Genomic DNA, 25,517 nt, shown 5'->3' on the forward strand with positions numbered 1-25,517 from the left:
CAGTGTGTGCTCGGCTTAACAATGGCAGTGCACGCGTCCACTAAACAGTATGTCCTTTCATTAATGTTGGAAACCAGAATGGTAGGACCTCATTATAATTCTTTCCCGAGATCTCACAACAAAATTCCAAATGCAGCAAGGTTTTGCTCAACTTGCATGCCTAACCGCAAGAGTATGGTCAAACAACGCCGTCTTTGCGTTATTATTTGTTCTTGATAAATTTAAAGTTCGTTATTGCATTGAATTGTGAACTTTGCAGTGGTTTGCTCTACCTCATCCAGGAGTGGTACTTACACCTAAAGGGGATTGCCGCCCCACAAAATTTACTGAATAGTACAGTCCTTCAGGCAGACTGAGGGCATTTACACACGAAGCATTGAAAACTTGACAGAGAATAATGCAAGTATTTCAGAACACCAAGGCCAAGCTTTTTACAGCAGAGTCGACATTTAGGCGTACCGAAACGTTAACCAGATTGGCGATGTTACAAAGCACCAGCTACTCATATCTGCCTGGCGTCCTTAGAAGCCATGAGGTGGACTGCGTCAGAGAATCAAAACAGAAGCCGAAATTTCAACTGACATGGCTTGACAGAACCGATGGCTGAATTATTCCGCTTTGCGCGAGGGCTAATCCTACCATGTTCGTGTTTTTTCGCCGTTAACAGCGCAGTTCTCGCGCGTGATGTCTGTGTAACGCTTCTTGCATGCATAATTCATAGCCTGTCGCTTTTTTCTTAAAATAAAACCTGCGCTACATATAACGTAAGTGCATAGACTCGGTGTATTCTGCACAAACTTTGCTTCATTGGTTTTACACTGGAAGATTCTGTACGGGCGCAGAAGGCTTATAAGCAAAACAATTTATGCATTTAAACATCAACTAAATAAAAAGATCTCATTTTTACGGCCTACGTAATTTTATTGCGGATGTCACAGACACCATACTGCACATGTTGAAATAAAGCAAGTAATCACGTGAAACTGTGACCATTTAGTGCAATGCCTGCACAATGTGCCCGTGCGTGCAATGTACGTCCCGTATCACGGGCGCAGATTTGCACCACGCGGTCTGCGGATTTTCGCCCAGTTTACAACTTCACCTGGCACAAATACAATCACAATCAACACCAATATTATGAGGGAACCTTAAAGGGCCTATTTGAAGACAAAATACAACCTAGTACAATTTAATAGCACTAGCATTTGGTAACTCGCACAACTCCATTCCAATCACAGACGTTTTGTCAACCGAAGCAATGCAACAAATGTCATAAATTTTCAAATTGTGCGCTGCAGTGAAGTAATATGGGCAGGAGTGATGTATATAGGCCAGCACTAAAACGTAGTTATGAGTGTGTTAACTGCACGTTAGAATTCAAATGATAAGATCAATGGAGCTCCCTCTACAATCACACAATCATGTTCCTTGGCGGTGACTTAGGTCGTTGGGCCAATCGTACATACAAGATCCTGTGATGTAATAGTGAAATCGCCCCCTGGAAGTGGGCGGAGATTCACCACTGCTTCAAATGTTTAATTGACTGATTGATGGATTGTAGGGTTTAACGCGCCGTATTGGAGGGGCTCCTGATTAATTTTGACCACCTAGGGATCTTTAACGTGAGCCGAAATCTTGTACATACGGGCGTTTTTGCTTTTCGCCTCCATCAGAAAAGCGGCTACCGCGGCCGGGAATCGAACCCGCGTCCTCATGCTCAGCAGCAGAACGCCCAATGTTTAATTTATTATGTTGATTATTCCTTTGATTAGTTTGAGATAAAACTGCTATCGTTGTTATTGGGACAAGACAGATCTTTTTTAATGAACGACAGTCTTTTTAATGAACCCAACATGTATTTTATCTTCATAGGGGGGTCGAAAACAACCTTAGCCCCCCCCCCCCCCCCCCCCCCGAACAAAAATCCTGGCTACGCGCCTGATGCATGCATGTATGTATGTATGTTCCTCGATTCAGCCTTTCATCCAAAAGATAATAAATACTTAAATGACAGGTTTGTATAGGCAAAAAACATCAATACATAGATGGTATTTGCAGTGTTTTTTTAATGAAACATACATGGCTGATTGGTTTTTGTTATAGCAAATGAACAAATACGAGTTGAAAACACTATTTTGACCTAGAAATGTGGAGAGAGCATGCAACCAGTTTGGACCTCGTGACAGCATTCCAAATTCCGCAGTAACGAAGGTTCCATCAAATAGCACAAGAGTAGTGGACGCGTGAAAATTGAATTGGCTTTAGCAAATCTCCTCTCGTGAGAGGATCAAAATGACCGAGAGATGAGCATGAGGGGCAGGTGGGGGAGAGAAGAGCGCCATTCATGTGGCAGGGGTGGCCAAAGATGACGTTTGCACTGAAGCGGGCAGATATGCGCCCATCTTTTTGCACATGCTGTTAGTGCCCTTCTGAAATGCTCCGCCGTGCCTCAGCTGCCGTGGCCGCCTAACAGGGCTGACTGCAACCCGATGATGATGATGCTTGGTGTTTAATGGCGCAAGGCCGACTAGGGCAAAGAGTGCCAGAGAAGAAGTTATTTAACGGTTGATGAGGCGGTAAATACTAAAACCTGTGAGTAGAAGTAAAAGTGATGCAAAACAAAAGACAATGGAGAGGGCCAGGATGATTACGCGTGATATGACAAGAGCTGCAGAAACTTTACCTCAGCTAAAAACTTAAGAACTTGTTGACTAGAAAACGTTGGTTCGTCGGCTAAAAAGTATGATGGGTGCAGTGGAATGTGTCGTCTGTATAATTCAGGGAAATGTTTGTGTTGTCTTGTGTCAAGTGCCTTGCATGTGGTTAGTTTGTGGGCTACGGATAGGTCCCTTCCACACCTGCTACACGTGGGTCGCAAAGATCCAGTGAGCAGGCTGGAGTGCGTTACATGTGTGTGGCCTATCCGCAGCCTAGCCAGAGCGACTTCAGTGTATCTGTTGCGGGAGTCAGTTGTGTAGCGTCCCAGTTGTGGTTTTATTACGTGTAGTCTGTTGTCTATTTGTTGACTCCAGTGTAGTTGCCATGTGTTATGAAGCTGTCATCTGATGTGTGTCTTTAGGTCGGTGTAAGGTACTGTTGTTATGTCAACTGTGGTCATGAGAGCAGCAGCACCAGCCATTTGATCGGCAGCCTCATTGCCAGGGACCCCACAGTGACCTGGTACCCAGCATATAGTTATTTCTAAATTTGAAGCATACGCAGTCATTAGTACCTTGAAAAGAGCATTGATTACATAGTTTTTAGACTACCTTCCTGATGACAGTGCCTGCACAATGCTTAGGGAGTCTTTGTACACGATGGACTTGGGAATTTTATATTCGATAATGTGATTTGAAACGAGTAAGATGCCATACGCTTCTTCCATGTAAATACTGCTATGAAAATTCATTGTTTTAGTAACGCTAAAATTTCGTCCGTGCACAGCACAAGAGACAGTAGAAGCAGTTTTGGACACGTCGCTGAAGAATTTTGCGCCCCTGTACTTGTCCTGCAGGAACAGGAAGTGCTGCAAAGTCGCACCCATGGGTACCCTATATTTTTCTACTAGTTTGAATGACAGGTCGCATGATATAGGACGTAGATGCCATGGTGGAATGAAATTATAGATGGGTGTCTTGTGTGTGTCTGACAGAGGGACCTTGAAAGCAGAAGCCTCCTCCCTCACTCTGAGAGAGAAAGGTAAGGAAATAGAAGGCCTGTTTAAAAAGAGTTGTAAATTTGATGTATCGTTCATGATAGGATTAAAAGGATGGTTGGTGAGAGACATGATCTTAGATGCATACAGCAAGTCAATATACTCCCGCTGATGCCCTAGGCACCACTTGTCGCACTCGACATACAGACTCTCGACAGGGCTAGCGCGGAAAGCGCCGCATGAGAGGCGCAGGCCAAGATGCAGCATTGGGTCGAGCATTTTAAGGGCTGTTTTTGTCGCCGACCCATACACGACACTGCCGTAGTCAAGCCGAGACCCCACCAAGCCTGTGTAAAGGTACAGTGGCTAGAATAGGAAAGTGTGATTAGCGGCATGCAGCGCCTATGAGGCGCTTTGAAGCCGCCGATAGGGATCTGCGAGGGGGCGCGCGCAATCGTTTACACGTCGCCTGGTGAGGCGCGCGCGGATCGTCTGCAATGCGATTGCTGCTTTGACCAGAGAGAAGCACCGCTTGTTTCCTGTGCCGTAGCAGGTTTAACTGCCGCCAAAGCAGAGCCACAATTTTGTGCCGGGCCGCTCTACGGTGTACAAGTCCTGCAAAAAGAAACTGTCGTTGTTTGGCGTTCCGAAGAATGCGCGTCTATATTGGCGCAGTGGCGATGACGAGCAATACCACGTACTGAGAAGCGAATCAAGGAAAACACCGCTATGTGCGAGCTACACTTCGACGTAAGGTAAATCTCCCGGCACACTGAACATACCATGAACGGAGAAGTTGTCTCAATTTACAGGGGCAGGCGATCGGTTGCCCCCGGAAGCTGTGCCCACGCAATTTCCCAATCTTCCGAAGTACCAGCCGAAACAACTTCCCCGAGCAGGAAGTATCAAGCGAGAAGCGCACCCGCGGCCCCACCCAGCAATAAAAACGCTAAGGATGGTGACTCCTCTGTGAGTGCAGAGTTTCAAGAACCCCATGCTCCTTTTCTGTGAAGAACTTGACCTTCGGAAACATGGGGGAAACCACACGCTGAGTGTTTCGCCCTTCACAGTACCTTACAGCGTGTGTCGCACTGCGCAGGATAAAGCCAAAGCCCGTACACGTACCCTTGCAGACATTGGAAGCATTTACGAAACATCTGACATACTGAAGAAGCCTGCCACGCTCCCCGTCCATGACTATCAAATTCGTTTTGGTCCTCTAGCTGCACTTTTACATGAAGGCATTGAAAGAGGAGAAGGCATGCCTTTTCGTGAAAGGAAGAAGCATTTAAAGCTCAATTGTCTCACGTAACAGCAGAATCGAACGTCGAAATGCTTGAATTTCTTCACACACACACGCACAAAGAAATAGCAGCAAAAGGCAAGGCCCATTGAGCAAAGAAAGTTGATGGCTTCGAGCCTTTGCAATTATGAACAAATCATTAGAAATTCACCAAAAGTGAGTAGTTTTTGTCTGTTTGTAACGAGCATGTCGAAAATAAAATGCGTGTTTACCAGTTCCCAATTCTCTAGCTGATTTGCTTCATAAGTGTCCGAGCCAGCCGGCTATATTCGGCTGTCAAAGTGCGCCCAGTCGGTTGCAAACTTCGATTGCAGTACTTTAAAATACGACATTCATTGCATCTCAGTTTGCGCGACCACGTAGAATAGCCATGAAAGAAAATATATTCGTACTCTATATACCGCCGCCGTCGCAGCGAACGTGTAAACGTGCGACAGCGCCACCTGGATTTTCCTCCTACAGCATCACGCGGGAGAGAGCCCGGTCATCACACTTTCCTATTCTAGCCACTGTAGTAAAGGCGCAGCAGGAGTTGTTTGTTGGCCCCATAAGATTGGTGTGAGAGGACCTTAAGAATGTTCATTGTTTTTAAGCATTTGTATATGAGCTGGTTGATATGAGGAATGAATGTAAGCTTTTCATCGAATAAAACACCTAAAAACTTGTACCGCTTGTTCAAGAGTGATGTCTGGGTCTGGGTGGACCCCATGCTTCCTGGAGAACACAACAGAAGAGCTTTTTCCGGGATTCAGTTTAAAACCATTCTTGTCAGCCCAGCCGGCAAGTTTCTTGACGCCCAGCTGGACTTGACGTTCGCAGATTGACATATTACACAATTTAAAGGGACGGACAACCGATTTTTGTCACGGACAACCAATTTTTGTCGCGTACATGTTCTCTAGTTCATATGAAAGCCAGCGTTTTATATAGCCCAGTAACCACAAGCAATTTATAAACAAATCGGCGGAAATAATTTTAATTTGGCAGCAAACTTTCTGAAATCGGAAGGGTGGCGGTTCGTAGTGTCGAAACTTGACACTACAATATGTGTCCCTGTCACGTGACCTGCAAACCTAGCGGCTACTGTGACTGCTGAAACGTTTATTCACTTATTGAAAACCTTTTAACACAAACATTTGTATAAGTTTTAATTTTATATGTATTTTTAAACATTATTTTGAAAATTTTCATGACACGCTGCCCGCTAACGCCGCCCGCCGCCATTGGGTTGCTCTCAGTGGGGCTAACTGAGCCTCCATGCCTAGAAGGAACGGCAGCGGTCAGCACACAGACCCAGTGAAGGAGCTTTGGCGATTCTGCCGGACTCAGGGGCGTTTGTTGTGCCAAAATATTCAATTTCAGTTTCCAAATACGCCAACGACAGCAGAACAAAAAAAAAAAAAACAAAAAAAAGGACGCGCCCGGGGAGAATCGAACTTCCGACCTCCACAACGTGAAGCATGCGTGAAGCCAAATTCTACCTATCGTGCATCCCAACAGATGGCGCCTTTGTGCAAAAACGACTGGTGAATTAAAAAAAACTCGCAAAGGAATAAGAAAGCCTGCTATTCACTTTTTTTAGTTCGGGACAAGTTTCTAAATATCACTTTTCATTTCACATACAGACAAAAGTATGTTGCCGTGCTACTGTATGTCATGGTTGCCGGCATTATTTTTGGGGGGGGGGACCCATACGACTTGTAGATCTAAAAATTTCCATTTAAAAGTTCTAGGCCGTTATCAGCAAAACCACTTCTCGTTAACTCTTTCATTCTGGCGCCATAGGTAATCGGAAGCTGGCTTCCGATGATTTCAAATCTCCCACAAAATCTAAAACCCGTGCTCCAGAGACAACTATCATCATCTGGTGTGTTCATTGGCAACTTCTCTTTCAGTTTTGGTTTTGTTTCTTTATGTGTCACGTGTGGTGCGGTGTAGCGAGAGAAATTTGAACTGAAGGTAGAGGGGATTAGGAGGGAAATGGCGTCGGGTTCGCTCCGCACAGTCAGACTGCTGTAGCAAGCACTTCGGCAGCTCCTGCTGTCGATTTTTCTGATTCCAGCAGCCGTGATGGGTCAAGCAACGATGTGGGATATTCAGATTTCAGTTTGGACGATGGAGCTCCGGTTCAGGTGCCTCGCACTTCAACAAGCGCTGGCAGGTAATTTCGTTGTGATTTCAGGTTGTATTTATCAACAAAACGTGCTCCTTATCTGACGACTGCGGTTTTGATTTTGTGTTTAGGGTATCGACAACGTACGGCCAGGATATTTTGCCAAATGCACTGCGCCGTATCGTGCGATCACCTTCAAGATAACCTGGCGCTCGTGTCGGATTAACGCTGCAGGGCGATGCGCGACGCTTCTTGAGAGCGCTGGATTCTTTTTTTCTTGTTTTTTAACACCGAACTGATAAAGATTTTGTGCAAGAACACAAAAGAGTATGCTTGGATGCACATTTTATAGAGACTCACTCACCCTTCAGTGCCTTCACGGCGTGGCACAGCTGTCAGTTCCGCTAGGTTGACGGGCCCTCAAAAATCCAAAACTTGGTGTACACTGTTGATTTATAGATTGAATCATAGCCAAGGAGCGCAGGAACAATTTGTATATCTTAAAATTCCTGAAATAAATTTTAGTCTTGGTAAAATTGCCGATTTGTGTTTTTCGTATACTTTTCTTGAGGGCTTTTTTCTATTACTTGACGAATAAACTGCAAGAAATTGTACCTTTAACAAAACTGCTGCTTTGTGTCTATGAGCTACAATTTCATGCATAGCAAGGCTGAGTGTGTCCAGTAGCTCAAGAGAAAAAAAAAGTTTTGTAGAAGCACTCAAAATCGGCTGTTTTTCCACCGTAACGAAAGAGTTAAGGTGCTTTAAGTGACGCCCTTTCATTTGGGATAGAGGGTATATACTCGACAAAAATCGGTTGCCTGTCCCTTTAAAGGAAATCTGAACGTCGTCTACATACATGGAATAAGAGATTGTAGGTGGCAATGCCTTCCCAAGTGAGTTCATCTTTACTATGAAGAGAGTGCAGCTCAACACACCACCTTGTGGCACGTGAACCCTTGAGAGTGCTCTACCGACTCTCACTCGACACATTCTTTCTGACAAGTAACTAACAAGGGTATTTAACATGTTACCCGAGACACTGAATGACTTGAGGTCACTAAGGATCCCACAATGCCAAGCGGTGTCGTAGGCCTTCTTGAGGTCGAAAAACACAGTAACACAATAGTGTTTATGAACGAAGGCATCCTTTATATACGATTCAAGAGCTACGAGTTGATCGTTCGTGGATCACTCCGCCCTGAAGCCTGCCTGGCAGCTCTCGAGAAGACCGTTGTACTCAAGGAAGTACACGAGCCTGCGATTTATCATCTTCTCGAGAAGCTTGCACAGGCAGCTTGTTAGGGCTATAGGACGGTAACTTGAGGGGGGCGACAGGTCCTTTCCCTCCTTCAAGAAAGCCACTACTATGGCCTCCCTCCAAGACTTTGGAATGTGCCCCGAAAGCCATATTTTATTATATAGATGTAGAAGTGTTTCAAGTGTGTCTGCGTGTAGGTGTTGTATCATGTATATGTGATGATGTCTGGGCCTGGAACTGAGGGTTTACACCTGCTTAGAGCAGCCCTCAGCTCATGCAGGGAAAACTCTGAGTCATAAGATGATGACCTATTGTTATCTAGTATAGGCTTCTTTTTGGCCGATTGTTTGTGTTTTATGGAAGTGTTTGCGTAGGGTGCTGAGTCTAGGGGGCCCAGTTTGCTGTGCACCCCCTTGCCTTCAGATGACGACATGGACGTCGAGCCGTTCCGGCGTGCACCACAGTGGAAGGAACGGGCTGCAACGTCCAGGTCAGTAGAGAAGGTAAAAAAAAAAACCTTCCACGAGTTCAAGCCCCGAAAGCCGATACATTAACACGCACACATTCCAGTCGCTCTGAACTTACAGTTCAACCTCGATGTAACGAACCACGGAATTTTTCGTAACTTCAAGTGTATGCACACCATGTATTTTCACCGACTCTGTGTAACGAAGTCCGGTTTGCCGGAATTTAAATGTAACGAAGTTTCATGGAGAACTAGGCACGAAATTTAAGTTGTACAGGTAGCTTTGGGAGACGCAAGCGCCGAAATGCGGTCTCAATAAAACCCGAACGGCAACACGGGCCGCCCGATGCCGTGGATACAGCGAGCACCAGAGTCTGTGAGCGAGCCCCTTGCCTACAAACTGCGTGGCGTCCATAGACGGCTGGCGCACTGTTTCTGTTTCTGTCAGAGTTTCATCGTCTACACGGGCATCAGCGTGAACCGCATGGAGCATTTTCTCCCTACAAAAACTCATAACGCGCCCCGCAAGCCACAGGCGCACTGACGCAGCCGCGGAGACCACCCACGCTATTTGGGTAGCTCGAGCGACCGCTTCCAACCACTCGCTGAAATGCAACTCAAGGGGCAAATGAGAGGGGCATGCGAGAAAAAAAAAAAAAGCGGATAATGTTGGCGAAATTTTCACAGTAAAACGTCATGCGCACCGCTTACGAAAGCACCCATCAATCATCCTCCGTGGTGGTAAGCCTAATCACCTCTTCCGAGGCCGCCGTTTTTCCCTTCGTTCGAGTTCACTCATGCTTGTTGGGTTTCATCGTTCCAGCAAGCATTTGTGGATCTTTATGAGCCTTGTGCGCGCATTTTTTTCACACCCGCGTCCGCGATTGCGCGCTGGCAGCAGCTTCTGCGCCAGCAAGTGACTCGCGCTGCACGCAGCAGTGGGAGGAGCCTGACCAGTTTCGCCAATGGGGAGGCGCGCACCCTATGGCGGGAGCGTCGAAGCACTCGGGCATGCCGTGGATATTTGATGGACACTTTCATATGAGCAGCGGGTATGACGTTTTGTAGTGAAATTTCACCCACATTATCCACTTTTTTTCTCGCATGCCCCTCTCGTTTGCCCCTCGAGTTGCGTTTCAGTGAGCGGAAGCTGCCGCTGGAGCTACCCACATCGTGCGGGTGGTCTCCGCGACTGCGTCAGCGGGCCTGTGGCTTGCGGGGCGCGTTTTTGTGGGGAGAAAACGCTCCATGCGTTTCACGCTGATGCCCTCATAGACGATTAAGCTCCGATAGAAACAGAAACAGTACGTCAGCCATGTATGCGCGCACGTTTTCTTTTGCAGGAAACGCTTCACGGGATGAACACTTCATTATAACCGCGAATTTCAATGTACCAAAATTTTGATGTAACGAAGTAAATTACGAATTTTACCGACTTCGCTACATCGAGGTTTAACTGTAGTATAAAAGCAGGGGACGGGGGTACTTCCTTCACTCGGGTTACCCTGATACCGAGAGAGGTCCCAGAGCTCCCTGCCTGGTAAACAGACAGGGAGCCCATCCGCCGGAGCTTGACCTGGGCTCCGACGGCCACCGTTTGAGGTTTCTCACCCTCCACCTATAAACACATCACCACGGTAGGTTACAGCTTATGTTGAGGGGCTCGGGGTTCACGGTGTCGCCAATACCGTCACCAAGATTACTCAAGGTGCCCCGTGCGGGGTGACTGCAACCCGATCGAAGACATCGGGGAATGCTGACAGATACGCCTCACGACGCCTTTGCGGTGGCACAGCGGAGCAGCTCAGTCTTGCCCTGAAGGACGATTGGGAAACGCTCCGCGGGCGTCTGGAGCTAGCGGCGGCACTCTATGACTCGATGCCAAGGCGAGTCTGCTAAGTAGCTGCAGTCGATGGCAACTTTTCATCACAGCGAGGACCCTTTCATGCGTCAAATGACACTGTTATCTACTTCCATGAATAAACTTTCAAGTATGTCTCTAATGGTTTATGATTATTCTTCCGAATTATATGCCAAATTATCTCTTCCTGACAGTACCCTGGTAAAGAAAATTCATAACCGACTACATATCGTAGCAGCCAACTAAAGCAGCCTTCAGAGGACTCGGCTGTAAGAAATAATAAACACACTACAGGAGATAATGCTGGAAAAGCAGTTTCGACAGAAAAGCAGCGCCCAATGCAAACCTCGCTACCTCTTATAACTTATCGCTCCAGAATGAAGAAGCGCACGCCACGGTAGCTGCCGTTGCGGTGTATTACGCTGTCTTGCCTAGAAATGAGCAGCAGTGGACAGGCACTAAAATGTAACATGAGGTGAACATAAATCGTCAACAAAAAACAGAACAGGTCTTCGTTCATCGCCACTGTGCGACAGCAGAGCCACCGAATGCTGCACTGGCAATGAATCAAGCCTGACAAGCCCCTGCGCGAGAGTGAGGGCCAAGTTTGGCGTCACTCTGGGCACTCTCAGCACGAGCGCGCAGAGCGCAATGGCAGCGCCGCGGTGCGGCCCTGCAGCCGCTCTAGCAGCCTCGTCGTGGCCCGTTTACTTCTCTGACCGACAGTACTTCGTGGCCCCCTGGTCTAAGTGCAAATGTGCTTGTTGACTACATTCCAGACTTGATCAAAGTGACGCGTGTGAATGCGAGACGTTTTCTGGGAGTATCTTGCTTGCTGACTCACATAATCCATCGTGGCACGAGAATACCTTTGTTACAGCTGAATTGTTTCTAGTCGTACTACTAAACTTCCCTTGTGACCTCTGAGATTGCCCGATACACCGATTTCCTTCAGACTAGGCCCTCGCCTGTGACTTACGAAAGCGGCAGCCTCGCATTTTCCTCCTCCCCGCGGAGGATCCCGTCTTGAGAGGCATGCCAGCCAAGGAGGTGGCCCCCCACGAGCCCCTCTGCAAAGTGTTTTTCTGTAGGGGGGGGCCGGTGTGGGGCCACCAAGATGGCAAAAACCACGAGAGATTACTTTGCCCTCTGCTGCTCAGTGGAGGGTCGCTCTCAGGGAGTTGCAGGTGCAGGCCTCGCTGGGCCACACCCGCGGGAAATGCCAAGTGTGCCCCAGTACCTAGTGCTCCAAAGCGGGACAAATGACCCATACGCACCCACGACGTCACAGATCTGCGGCAAGCGGCCCTTGCAGAAGTTCAACACACCAAGCAGTTCTGGGTAGCAGTCCACTAGGTCCTCCCACGGCTCGAGCCCTACAGCCTGCCGGAATGCGCCAGCACACCATTAGGGTCACACTGCACTCCAAAACATAGTTGCCCCTTGTGTGCTTATGTGAAGGCTGGTCAGCCTTAAGAGCCTTCCAATAATCCCCCCTTAAAAGGGGAACATAATAATAATAATAATAATAATAATAATAATAATAATAATAATAATAATAATAATACCAACAATAATAATAACAACAACAATAAGAATAACAACAATAATAATAATAATAATAATAATAATCAATCAATCAATGTTTATTAGAGTGCCCAGGAACAGCCGAGGCCTTGGTTCTGGCGCACTGAGGAAGACAAAATGCGGCACTAATATACACCAGAAGCTCACAATACAAACAGTCATCGAGAAGGACGAGCGAACAAAAAAAAAGCAATAAATAATAATAATAATAATAATAATAATAATAATAATAATAATACAGTGGGGGGCAATACTGTATTTTTGCGCGTGTAACCCACCCCTGCAGATAACCCACACCCCCACTTTTCGTCGGCGAATAAAAAATAATATATTCCCGCGTATTGCTTGCATACTTTTACATACAAAGGATGGACGAAAGCTACTACTTAAGCAACACTACACATTTGTTTATGCAAAAAAACTTACCTAGCTGGCAACGGAATTAGATGACTTGCCGCATACATTTTTTCAAACTGGTATATTGTTCAGCTGCATGTGCGAAATAAGCACTGTCAATGGGATGACAGTGGCTTAGTCGCTATTACTCCTGTAGGGGCATCACAGCCAAAGGCGCATTGTGGTGAGGCTGCACCAAAGGAAATACCTGGCATTTAATCTGCACCTCTACTTCACGCCTGAAATTTGACTTTTGGTGCGGGTTATACCCGCGAAAATATGGTAGCCACTCCAGCAAAGCTAAGGCGGGTTTAAAGCCCACAGAAAATAAACAAGCGGGGCTAACACAGGGGTGTAACGGCCAAAATAGGATTTGGAGCAATTTTTGGAGCAGCAAATACCGAATTTGCGGCAAATTACGGGAAAAAGAGAGGTTCACTTTGAAGCACCAAATACCACATTTGGAGCAATTTAATACAAGATATGCACAAGCAATGTCAACACAGACATGTTTTTAACTTCAGTGGGCGAGGTCCTGCAAAAGTGACCAACAAATTCTGCAGAAAGCCGCAAGGCGTGAAGTATTTGTGCCAACCTTCAAAGCTGGTTCGACTGAATGCTCAAAATATTCACAAGATCAAACAAAGAAAAAAAAACTGAAGAAGAATGGCATAAAAACTGTGAATGACATTTTTACAACTACTCCAAAATACTTTTACACATGACCAGCCCTAACCTAACATTGTATAGCAAATATCTTCCAACTGGCTACAGTAGATAAAAATAACGGGTGAGACAGCATAAGCAGATTTGGGAGCAGTTTCTGGAGCAGCGAAATCTCGATTTTGGAGCAGCAGAACCTTGATTTGGAGCAGTTAACGACATTTATTAGGTCATCTTAGGAGTCTAAAAAATGATACTTTTGGCAAGTCGGGGGGACACGTGCATTTTTAATTCGCTTTTTGAAGGTACAGAACACTGCCACAGCATTTGGAGAGTTTTTTTTTTTTTTTCCTAACAGAGTATCACAAGGTACAAACTGCACTACCTTTTTACAAATTTTTTTTAATTCTGAGGCGTTAATCAGACACCATAGAGTGCTGTTGAAAATGTACCTCGAAAACTCAGCAACCGTAAGGCGTTTTTATTATCCATTGAATGCTGAAATTATTATTTTTGTAACCCCAGGCTGCGTTGTATGCGCGCATGTAGAGTCACAGTAAAAATTGCGAAAGCAAGGTGACGGTCGTGCCACCCAACAGCCCCCTCCAATTTCAATCCCTAAGGGGCATATTCACCGCAATCGTAATTCGGGTACGTGCGGCGGCCACATTTCTGATGGAGGCGAAAAGCGAAAACGCCCAAAAGTTCAAGATTTTGGGGTACGTTAAAGATTCCCAGGTGGTCAAAATTAATCTGGAGCTCTCCACTACGGCGCACCTCATCGCCTGTGTAGCGTTGGCGCGCTAAACCTCAAAATCAATCAATCAATCAGTTCGAGTAACGTTGCTATGTTTAGACACCTCGCTTTTGACAATAAATTTCACTTCAGAGAGGTAAATTATTATTACTAGTGTCTAATAATAACCATTCCCGCTATCAGACGCCGTTTGAACATTTCGCGGAGTAGTATCCTGTGCCACAACTTCTGTCATGTCGATCGTACCATTTCCGCCACTCGCATGGTCATTGTCAAACACAGCAATAACTCGGCATTTTAAAACACCGCAATGAGTCCAAAATTTTACTTCAAACACGCACTGTGCCTCATACAAGGAAAAACTACAGCGAAGTCACGGGCGCCACGTTGTTTTTGATGAACTCTGTCTTTTGAGCCGTGCCAATTCCCAAAACAGATCATCCGACTAAATGAAAGCCCAGCCACCCGCTTACTCTAGACCATGGTAGAGATTGGTGAAACGCACTGACTGCCTGAACTATAAGCAGCCGCTTCACCCGGCGCCATGTTTTCCGTTCTCCATACCAAGAATGCCCAGTGGTGCCGTTTTGGATATACGGCGCTCCGAAAATTGAAGTTTTTTTTAACAACATGCACAAATAGTTTGTCGCCTCAGCTGACATAAGTATTTTTCTATGGCACTTTGCAATGATTTTGGATGAGAAAACTTAAGAAAAAAACAGAACACAACATGTGCAACTCGCCAATGTTAGGTCGGAAAAAAACTATCGCTGGGACATTATTTTCTTGATGGGTGTTTTTTTTGACTGATTGATCAATCAATCAAACCGCTAAAAACAGCGTCACCTTGGGTGTGCTCGAGAATTATGCTGTCAAGTTGACATTTTTCCCTACTCAAACTGACGTGCACGTCAAAATTGTAGTTTTTCAGACTGCTTTGGAGCAGTTTGGTGCAATTTTTGCAATTTTCAAGCTTCTGCAGCCGTTCGGCGCAGGAAAACTGATTTGTATCAGAACTGCACAATATGCGCAGCCGTCTCACCCCTGAAATAAGACAAAAATGCTCTTCGATACCCGAAGAAGCTAAGTGGCAGAAGACACATGAGTTGTGCAGACATCAGTGGCAGGATATCAATGCTTTGCCTTCAACATCACTATTTGTTTGCACAATAGTGCTGGGCAAAGTTGGGAAGCGGCACTGCCCAGTGGCATACCTGGCGCAGGAGGGTGACCACCAAGTAGAGGGGATCCAGCGGTGCAGCCATGTACAGCGATCCATCTGTCGGCATGAGAAGGAGGAGGCACAGGGCCACAGGGCAGGGTGCAATTTGCTGCCATAAGAGGAGATGATTAGGAACAAGAAGGGCAACGAAAACGGCAAGCGCTGGCACGGAGTGAGAAGACCGCCTGGTGAGAAGTGTTCTGCCACCTGGTGCTATGCTGGTGGTATGCTAGCATTGCAGCATGAACTGTAGCAGCAGGCCACTCGAGACAACACGCAAGTACGGTAATATAGCAGCAATGCACAAAAATTAAAGCCGTTCCACTCAACGTGAAAGCTGTAAGAAGTCCAGAACAGTGATTCGCCATAATGGGCTGTAGCGCCATTATCTGCTACCACCCACTGCTACCACTCAATGCAATTCAAATTTCCCGCCTTCGCAGTGCTCGCGTGCCCCCGCCTGAAACTGCACCAGCGGGAGTTCTTCGGGAGAGCATTTCTTAGCCTCGCCTCATCCTGCGTCGGACGGCGTCCACAGCTCCGCGTCCGCAGCAGGTGCGCCTCTCCTCCTTCCCTCCTCTCTATCAACAGCAGCTGGCGCGCGCATGCGTCGTAGACCGCATGCCGTAGACCGTAGACTCGGCATGCGTCGTAGACCGCATGCCAAGACCGCGACGGATGCGCGCATGCGCGCGCATCCGTCGCGGTCTTGGCATAACAGGTGCGTGATAGCAGCGCGGTGGGGCGTGGAAGGGCGCGCGCTGCTTGCGCATGCGCACTCTCCCCCCCGTACTGCTCTCCCTCTACTGCGCGCGCTGCAAACATAAAGCGGCTAGCAGTCGCTCGTGCTTCAGTCACTGCGTTGCTCCTTCCTTCTTTGGTTGACGCTCGCTCCACCCTAACGCGACTTTACTCTCCTCTCTCTCTACCCCAAACTAACACCAACGCAACTACGACCCAACTACCCACCCTAACGCGACTTTACGCGGCTTTAACGACCCCCAATGCTCTGCATTTACTCGTGTTCCCCTCGCGGGAAGGTGCGGGAATTTTTTCTTGTGGTTGATTTCCCTCCCGCACGTGCCAGCGTTGCACCGCCACTTTTTTTCGCTTACTATCGTAAGAACCAACCCATCGAGTGTTCTGAACTAAATGAACGCGGGCACTGCCAGTTAATTACAATTATTTCGCCTCAAATGTACCTACAGTTTTCATTGGGGTAAACAACGGGGAGATATGTGACAAGCGCCAGCAGTTCACAAGTTTAGAACGCTTATGACTATGTAAACCACTTGGCTTTCAAAGCCTTGGGGTACGCCGCGAACAACAGCCGCTACGACGGAACACCATGGGGCTCTACTTGGGTCCAGTGAGCGAACTACGATGACAAGGCGAGCCCCCAAAGTGCTCCGCACTTATAATTTCAGTAAAGCCGAGTAGACGTGTGTGTGCAAGAAAAGACCTTCAAAGCCATTAGCACCCTTGACAACAAGCACACTGGGGCCTGCTTTAAAACAAAGGGGCAAATTCTCGCAGAACGAGCCAGACCCTGCATGAGCCTCGCCCCTTTCACTCACGTCCCGCATATTACTCGCATTTTGCCTTCATGGTCCCTGTAACAATAAATCAAAATCAGCCTTTGAATCCAGTGTTAGCGAACAAACGATGCCAAATGTGCATTTCTAAAACTGACGGCAGCTAAAAATAGCCACAAATTGAGGCTAAATACAGTTCAAGATAGCAGGCGCCTTGGTCTCGCCATGAATTTTCAGCCACAACATACTTGCTTCGTCATTACACAGCGCACAACCAGACAACAGACAGAGAAAAGAGATGCACACAAGCACTTGTGTGTCTTTTTTCTTTGCATGTTCCTGGTTTGTGCACAATGCGGCGGTAAGGATCAACAACTAGCCAGAACCCTCACTCTCTTAGGTTTTGCTTCATTGGTTTTTTAGGCTAACAAGACAAGAAAAAGGGACAAACTTCAATATGGATATAGAGCCCCCACGATCAATTGGCGCAGAGGTTGTTTGCTCAGCCCAACAATCAATAACAGCAGCCAGGATCAGGATGGAAGCTCCATGTTGCAGTACTAATTTCAAAACCAAAAATCGTCAACATTTACGAACATCTTTACGAATACTTTGTTTCGATAAATGTCTACTTTTTCTCTGTCCCAGCTTGTCAACAGGCAGTGTTTGGTGCTGCATGATTCAGCTCCATTTAGACAAGAGGCAAGCAAACTAAACAGAACTCGTGGAGGTGCGACATCGGCAAGATTAGTGCAAGACTGTTCCACTTAGAAGATGCCGCCGCAGCTGTGAACGTCAAGGACTGATGGCAAAAGTCCCCCCCAAAAATTCTTGCCCATCGCTAACACAAACTGCGCCTGTTTGAATAGATTTTTCTGTTGAAAGGAATGCAGATGCGAAGTTTCCAACGTGAGATTACTATGTAAGCAGCTTCCTACGTATGCGATGAAGGTATCGCCCAGGAAGTATTTGGCGGCCTCCTAGCAGTCATGCTGTTGATGGTCAAACGGAACGCACAAAGAGCACGGCAGTCTGAGGGTGCCCAACAAGGAGGGGTGCACTTATGGTGGTGACTTCAAGCAGTTTTTTTGCTTGAAGATCCCTCTGGCTCACCATCACAGCCGGTACGTGATGGCCACTTTCCCTAGTGGCAGTATTTCCACCCTCATTATCAGCAGCTCTTTTCCGAGTTCCAATTTGGTGGCAGGCTGCTGCTGAGACTGACGCCATGTGGTGCGGCCACCTTCCAGATAGAACAGTGGCACCACAAGGCCTGTGAAAACAAACAAAAAGGCTGCGAACTGTGCCATCCCACAGTTATTGGGCCGACAGGTGCCAAAGCAGTGATAAAAATGCCACACAGAAATGCCACGTCAGCGCCCCTTCGAGGTGGCAGCTAAGAATGACCAACTGCAAGCGCAACCAGGCTTCCCTCCCCTTCCTTTGGTGTGGAAGACAAGTGGGAAGACCTGGTGAACAGGGCAGACAGCTCGAGTTTTATGCAAGCCACAAGTGCAGGCCAGTGCAGCACTGTGGCGAACCAAAGGATCGAACCAAGGGTGTTCACAAACAGGCCAACAACAACGCTTCAGGTTTCATATCCGGGCTACCGAGAAGGCTGACACCCCACCTTGCTCCACACAGTCGTTGACCATCCAGGAACCCTGCTTCTCTCTGAACTTCACCATCTCCAGGTACTCGCCCGTGTCACTCTTCATGTACAATGCCGCTTCCCCTGCGCAAACGAATAAGACCCTTGCTGCCCTTGGCCGACTATTCACAGCCAGACCCCGGTGCTCCATTCCAGGCCGTGAAAATGCGCACGACACAACCCCACGGCGATGACGGAACAGCCGCTTTCCTCACACGCTCGATCCAAGTTTCTTCCTTTCACGAGGCTGTCTCTTCCCTTCTCTCTGCTCTCTGCTTATGAGTGTCTTTCAAAGTGGCGTTGTCACTCTGCTCCTTTCTTTGCTGCTTTTTTAATCGCCGTATCGTACTATCGTTTGTTTCGCTTGGCCTCGGCAGTTTCACACTCGCCTTTTCCCCTCTCAATTTGCTCGACGACGTTCACGCGCGCACGGCGTGGGGCTGGCGGGCTAAAAATAGCGCCGGACGACAGGGAGTCGCGTTGCCCGCAGTACTTGGCTGGCAGGCCAGCTTGAACGCCATGGAGGGGAGAGGGCATTAAATAGGCATTTCTTTTTAAAAAACGCTATTTTAGCTAATGTTTGCAAATCACGTGAGAATGCGCTAAATATAGTAGTTTAAATAAGTTCTCAGCTGTTTTGTCGCGTAAGACCGTCCGCTAGGCCAGCATTTACCCGCACCCCGGTCATACGAACCCCCCCCCCCCCCCCCTTATACGACGCCTTCACGCGGTCCCTTAAAAGACGTATTATTGGGGTTCCACTGTATAGGTAATACAGCATAGGGGTACACGTTGGGCACGAGAATTTGCGAACCACCAATTCTGGGAAGGACATAAAATGCGACCTTCATTTTTAGAAATTAAGGTAGCCACAAAAAATGAGGGCAGCTTATGCACTGCTATGCCCTTGCTCGAGGGTAGTGAACGCTTCTGGTGGCCTGTCGGTTAACAGACCGCTTTTGGTTTGCGCCGAGGTGAATCTCAAAATCAAACCGGAAAAAATTTCCCCCTTGCTTAACGTGCTGAAGAGAACAAACAAAAGGGTGCACACCACTAACAGACAAACAAGATGCCGCACCTGACTCTCCCTGTCACAGTGCATCCTCAACCGCCAATGTTTGGTGCAAAAGTGCTCCTCGGCCAGGCTGGCGGCCCCCTCCAGACACATGCACAAGGGACTGCCTTACTGCAGCAACACTCAACTCCCATTGGCTGCGACAGTGCCTGCACAGGGAGACTGCTCTCGCAATAAGCTGGCCTTGCATGGAGGCAATGTAGCCACAGCAGCATGGACAGTAGTTCTGCCACAAGTAGCTGCGGCGAGCTCAAGGTCGAGGCTGTGTGCTTAGTGTACCCTAGAGCCACTAGACAAGGTTTCAGAGTATTGGCACTCTGTTCTGTCATTGTTGTATGCCGCTGACAGCAGCCATTGGTTGGTTGAACCGCGTCACGTGACATTTGTTCAGCCCAGAAGACCCATGGGAGCTGACATTTTGGTGCCTCTGTGTTGAGCGTGCATGCGTTCTTCAATAAATCGTGATTTTCAGAACGCAGTGTGGCTTTACGACACGTCAAGAGCGAGTTTTTCAGCCCCAGACAGAGTAGCGATGCCGTGCTGCTCTCTACTGGGCTGTTTCAACCGGCCAGAAGGTGAAAAACGCCTGCTTCGCTTCCCGCAGGAAAAGAACGACTGGCCTATACTCGGTTACAACTCAAGAACGGCACCACCTCATGTAGTGTATCACTCCGCCAAAGCGCCGGACCCGTGACGTCAGTGCGCGCGCGTTTTGAAAGGGGTTTGCTATGAATGCGTGATATCGTCTGCCTTGTCTCACGCAGTTTGTTTGTCATCACTGGAGTCGTTTATAACCATTATTAAGTCCGAAAAATCACGGGAACGACTCACGTCATGTTCAAAATACTCCCAGTAACGCCCTACTTGCGCCGCGCAGAGAAACATCTGCCTAAGGTGATAAGGCACAGCGGCAACTTCCGGTGCCGTTCTTAAGTTGTCACCGAGTATAGCGTAACCTACAGCCACTAGAAAAGCGTAGCTTACCGTATTTTCCAGTCTATAAGTCACACCTTTGTATAAGTCAAAAAGACAGTTTTTCCGAAAAAAACGTATACCGTAAAATTCCGAGCAAGCGCCCCCGCCTGTGCAAGCGCCCCCCCACCACTTCAGTGCTAATTTCAAATTTCCGCGCCATTCCGGGAAAGCGCCCCCCCTCCCTCCACGAAGTTATCACGCACCACGTGCAGGCAACACTGGCTTGCTGGAGCCAGTCTAAGAATCCAATCCAATCTGCCTCCCTGTTCTGTGAATCTGCTTCAACCGAACTGACCGAACGCTACACACCATTTGTTTCTTTGTTTTGGCGGTGGTAGGTTATGCATTCCTACACAGTTCCAAAGAAAATCAAGGTGATCCGATGGCACCGAGAGCACGGGAAAAACGTGCACCAGACCTCTCGACAGTTCAAGCTCGACCGAAAGCGCATACGTGAATAGGTGAAGAATTTCGACAATCTCCTGCAGCAAAACTTCGGAAAAGCAAAACTTCGATGGAAGCTAAGCAACGGCGCCCCAATGTTCAGCGAGTACGTGGACGATATGCTGTTCGAGTTCTTAGAGCGCGAAAGAAGCGCGGGACGCGCCGTTAGCAACCGGCTGCTGTCTGAAGAGGCTGTGAAAATAGCAAACAGCATGCAGTTAGGTAAGTTTGTAGCTTCCAGCCACTACATAAGCAGGTTTGGAAGCAGCGGTTCGGCGTTGCAATGTGCCACGCCATGAACGAGAGCCAGAGGACGCCCGAGGAATCTGCGGAGGCATTAAGCGCCTTCCGGACTTCTGCGAACTTCCTGCGATGGCGAAATGACGCCAAAAGGCAACTTTAAGAAGCCGTCGCGGCAGCAGGTCCTTGTGGCGCGCTGCTTCAAGGGGTGCGGCATTGCAAACGCAATCGATGGCTCCGAGGACGGCGACCTGCACGGCGGGCTGGCAGATGTCGGAGCCGTGGTGCCAGAAGACCAGGGCGGACTGGAAGACGAGTGCGCTGAACTGTTTTTGGCTACAGACTCTGAGGAGCCTTTCGATGGTTTCGAAAGTGACGAACAGCAGTAAGATCAAGCCGTGGCACCCGAAGACTGAGGCAGCAGAGTGCTGCAAACTTTTTTTTTTGCTGCTAAGTTTTCCAATGGTTTCCAAAGTAACTAACAGTAACATCTTTTGCGTAATAAAGTTAATCTTCCTAATGAAAGTTTAAAACCTGTGGGGGCCCGTGTTCCCCTACGCCTCGCCTGCACATGTTTCCGCGAGCTGGGAGCCGCCATTTTGGGTAGCCGGCGCGTCACGTAGGTCGTGTCCTCTTCATGACCCCGCGCGACGCGCCGAACCGGCTTGCCGCGAACGTGTGCGCGAGGGCGCGAGGGAAGGAGGACCAGTTTGTCACCTTCCTTAGCGCCACCCTCTCCCCGACCTGGGGAAGATCTCCTCTCCCCGCCGAGCTGACCTGCGGGACGAACGAGCGCTCCGGCGGGGAGTCGACTGGGCGATTTGGTCGGAGTCGGTTGGCTCGGCTGTGCCTACGCCGAATGCCCCGATGACGGTGAACCCAGTTGGCTCCACGGACTCTGCCGAGAGATTCTGCCCTGATCGGTCGCCTCGGGATGCCTCCCTTGCTCCCGCGACCGTGATGACGGATATCGAGGTCTGAGCCCAGCGGCTTGAGCGAGCGACAGGAGCCACTGTCTCCCCGCGAGCGATAGTCGTGTTGTCTGGTGTATGCACTGTATCTTCCAGGCAATAAAGCCTTACTTTGGATTGCCGGAGCCTGTCTACCGCATGTGAGTACCCGAACCCGTGCGTGAGTCTTCGGATTCCGCAGGGCTAGCGTACGGCGCGTAGCGTTCTCTAGCAAAGCTAGCCGGGGTCCTCTGCTATCCCGTACGTTAGCCCACAAACCACGCGCACTGCGTTTTTTTTTCGTAAAAACAATTGTCGCCGCCATCTTGAATTTGGGTGCCGTTCCGGGATAGCGCCCCCCCTTCACTTTGCCGGTAATTCCGCCTTGCTGAGGGGGGGCGCTTGCTCGGAATTTTACGGTATAAGTCGCACCGGTGCATAAGACGCACCGGTATACAAGACGCACTTGTTAATTAGGTAAACTCATAGCGAATCATATCGGTAGAAAGTGCGGCGAAAGTACATGGTTGCGGCTATGAACACATCCCCCGGTAGGGATGGCTAGACACGTGCATATACCGTCCAAAGTCTAGACAGAGCTTCTCAAAAATGGTTTATTGATGCACACAGATGGCATGTACTTACAGACGGCATTTAGGCAAAACCATCGAAGTCTTCTTCCTCCGACTCGCTAACAAATAAACAATTGAGCAACTTCAAGTGGTGTTCCGCCGGCGCTTCACTGTCATCCTCCGACTCACTGATGTCTTCTTCGCCAACATCGTCACCCTTCGCGGACGGGATTACTTTGGGCTTTATCAACCCAGCTACAACTGTTTTTGTAGAAATGGAGTCCCAAGAGTCGGAGACCCATTTGGCTACCTCTCAAAACATCGCGCGTCTCCTGCGCGCTGTCGTAAATCAGCGCAATAAAGGTGTCATGGCGGACGTAAGTGACGCGCATGGAAGCGGCCCAAAAATCGAAACTTATCAGCAAGCTGTCATTTTAAAAATTAGAAGCACGTTTACCTCCTTCAGTGCAACTCTCTGTAATAATTTATAAGCTGCATTTTGTTTTTGCAACCCGGTTTGACGTTACTTTGAATTTATTCTGAACTGTAGTTACTGCGCATGGCGGAAATTGGCACGTGGTTGTCGCAGGCCATCATCATTGTTTTTGACTTGAAAAAGCTGCAAATTCTTTGGTTTAACGTCCTGAAGCGACAATGGGCTATGAGAAACGCCGTAGCGGTGGGCTTTGGATTCATTTAGACCATAGAGCTGTGTCTCAACGTGCGCTCGCGAGACGCAGCCACCGCAAGCCAGATTTATTCCATACATAGGTCACACCGGTGGATAAGACGCACAACGAAAATTTCAGAAAAAACCGCGACTTATACACCGGAAAATACGGTATTTAGTGGCTCTAGTGTAACCCAGAGCCAATAAGTTACGCTAGCGTAACCGAGCCTGACCTTGTCGCACCTGCGCACTGTCTCAAAATCCTCAAAAAGTAAGCACAGCTGTCATGGTTGCCAAGTGGTGCCCAGACCCGCCCGTCAGTTTCGGCAGCAATAGGGCACATAAAGCTGGCCACCCTGGACTCAGGCACCAAAATGGCTGTTTCCCTGCGTCAGTGTCGTTACTCTTAAGCATAGCTTATTCAGTGGCTTTAGCATACCCAACATCAGCAGAAGACAAACTGAACCACAAGAAGCGCTTTCGCATTCTCGTATCATAAGAACATGCTCAGCAGCAAGTTTTGAGGAAAGCAAAACACCACAAAAATCAAGTTGGGACACATAACACTGACACTGCAAGCTTTGCTTGTTATGTGGCTCATGTAGATTTTTGGGGTGCCTAAGCCCGCTGAAGGGGAGTTGCGGGGCAAAAAGAGCAATTTCTCACTTTGGAATACATTCACAGGTTTTCTGGCACTGGGTTACTCATCTAGTAATGAATATTTTCATTAAATTTCGTTATCTGTGGCGTATAAAATATGAAAATCTATCTTATTGCCATAACGGTCGCACGTGTGCAATGCCAAAGCTGCTAACAAACACCGGTTTCAAGGTGCAGTGAGGAAAAGACCAGCAACATCCCATTGTGCTGGTCAGACAGTTTGTTTTATGCAGTTTCCAACAAATTTGAGACTCGTTGTCAAGAGACTACATTTCTCATCATCATCACCAGCCTATTTACGCCCACTGCAGGGCAAAGGCCTCTCCCATTAATCTCCAACTACCCCGGTCCTGCGCTAACTGCGACCAATTTATCCCTGCAAACTTCTTGATCTCATCTGCACATCTAACTTTCTGCCGCCCCCTGCAACGCTTGCCTTCTCTACCTTCTCTAGGGATCCACTCTGTTACCCTTAATGACCAGCGGTTATCTTGCCTTCGCATTACATGCCCCGCCCACGTCCATTTCTTCTTAATTTCTACTAATATGTCCTTAACACGCATTTGTCCCTGACCCACTTCACTCTCTTTTTGTCCCTTAATGTTACAATCTTCTGTTCCATTGCTCGCTGCGTCGTCCTCAATTCAAGTTGAACCCTCTTAGTGAGCCCCAAGTTTCTGCTCCGTAGGTGAGTACCGGTAAGATGCAGCTGTCATACACTTTCTTCTTCAGGGACAATGGTGGGCTGCCATTCATTATCTGAGAATATCTGCCGCACGCACTCCAACCCATTCTGATCCTTCTAATTATGTCTGCCTCATGGTTGGGATCCGGGGTCACAACTTGGCCTAAGTAGATTTATTCGCTTACCACTTCCACTGCCTCGTCACCTATCTCAAACCGCTGTGCTGTCCCGAGGTTATTAATAATTACTTTGGTTTTCCGCATATTAATTTCCAGGCCCACGGTTCTACTCTTTGTCCAGTGCGAAAAGCATGCTTTGCAATTCATCCATCGAGTTACTTAGCAAGGCAACGTCATCAGCAAATCTAAGGTTACTGAGGTATTCTCCATTAACCCTTACTCCCACCTGTTCCCAATCCAATGTTCTGAATACTTCTTGTAAACATGCCGTGAATAACATTGGAGAGACTGTGTCTCCTTGTCTGACGCCCTTCCTTATAGGTATTTTACTGCTCTCCTTATGGAGGATGATGGTAGCTGTGGACCCATTGTAAATATCCTCTCAGGGTGTCTACCAGGTTGACATTTTGAAATTCCCCGAGTTTTCCAGGTTTTCCCAGAGTGTTTTTGATAAATTCCCTGTGTGACGCAGAACGTTTTTACGCCAACACGGGCTGACAGCGCTTCACCAGTTGCTGTCACCCTCTAAAAAGCACCTTATAAAATAAAATATGACATAATAAAGTTTGAATGCTAACCAATAACTTTTATCTCATT

General features: G+C 48.0%; 1 protein-coding gene across 5 annotated transcripts in view; it reads right to left on the minus strand.

Annotated features, from left to right (window-relative positions):
• The window catches only part of LOC144176532 (ribonuclease H2 subunit B-like), a 96,925-nt gene that overhangs the window by 66,602 nt on the left and 4,806 nt on the right, over window positions 1–25,517 (minus strand). For all 5 annotated transcript variants that reach the window (XR_013323798.1, XR_013323799.1, XM_077705219.1 and 2 more), the window contains exons 3-5: window positions 18,450–18,554; window positions 15,277–15,341; window positions 11,937–12,042 (exon numbers count right to left, since the gene is read on the minus strand). Coding sequence is in view for 3 of the 5 variants with exons in the window: in XM_077705219.1 (XP_077561345.1) it covers window positions 11,937–12,042; window positions 15,277–15,341; window positions 18,450–18,554 (276 nt within the window). In the remaining 2 variants the exon portion in view is untranslated. The remainder of the gene's footprint in view (window positions 1–11,936; window positions 12,043–15,276; window positions 15,342–18,449; window positions 18,555–25,517) is intronic.

Source organism: Haemaphysalis longicornis, unplaced genomic scaffold, assembly GCF_048455015.1.
Source record: "Haemaphysalis longicornis isolate Haplotype H1 unplaced genomic scaffold, Haemaphysalis longicornis Haplotype H1 scaffold_1, whole genome shotgun sequence".
Lineage (NCBI taxonomy): Eukaryota > Metazoa > Arthropoda > Arachnida > Ixodida > Ixodidae > Haemaphysalis > Haemaphysalis longicornis.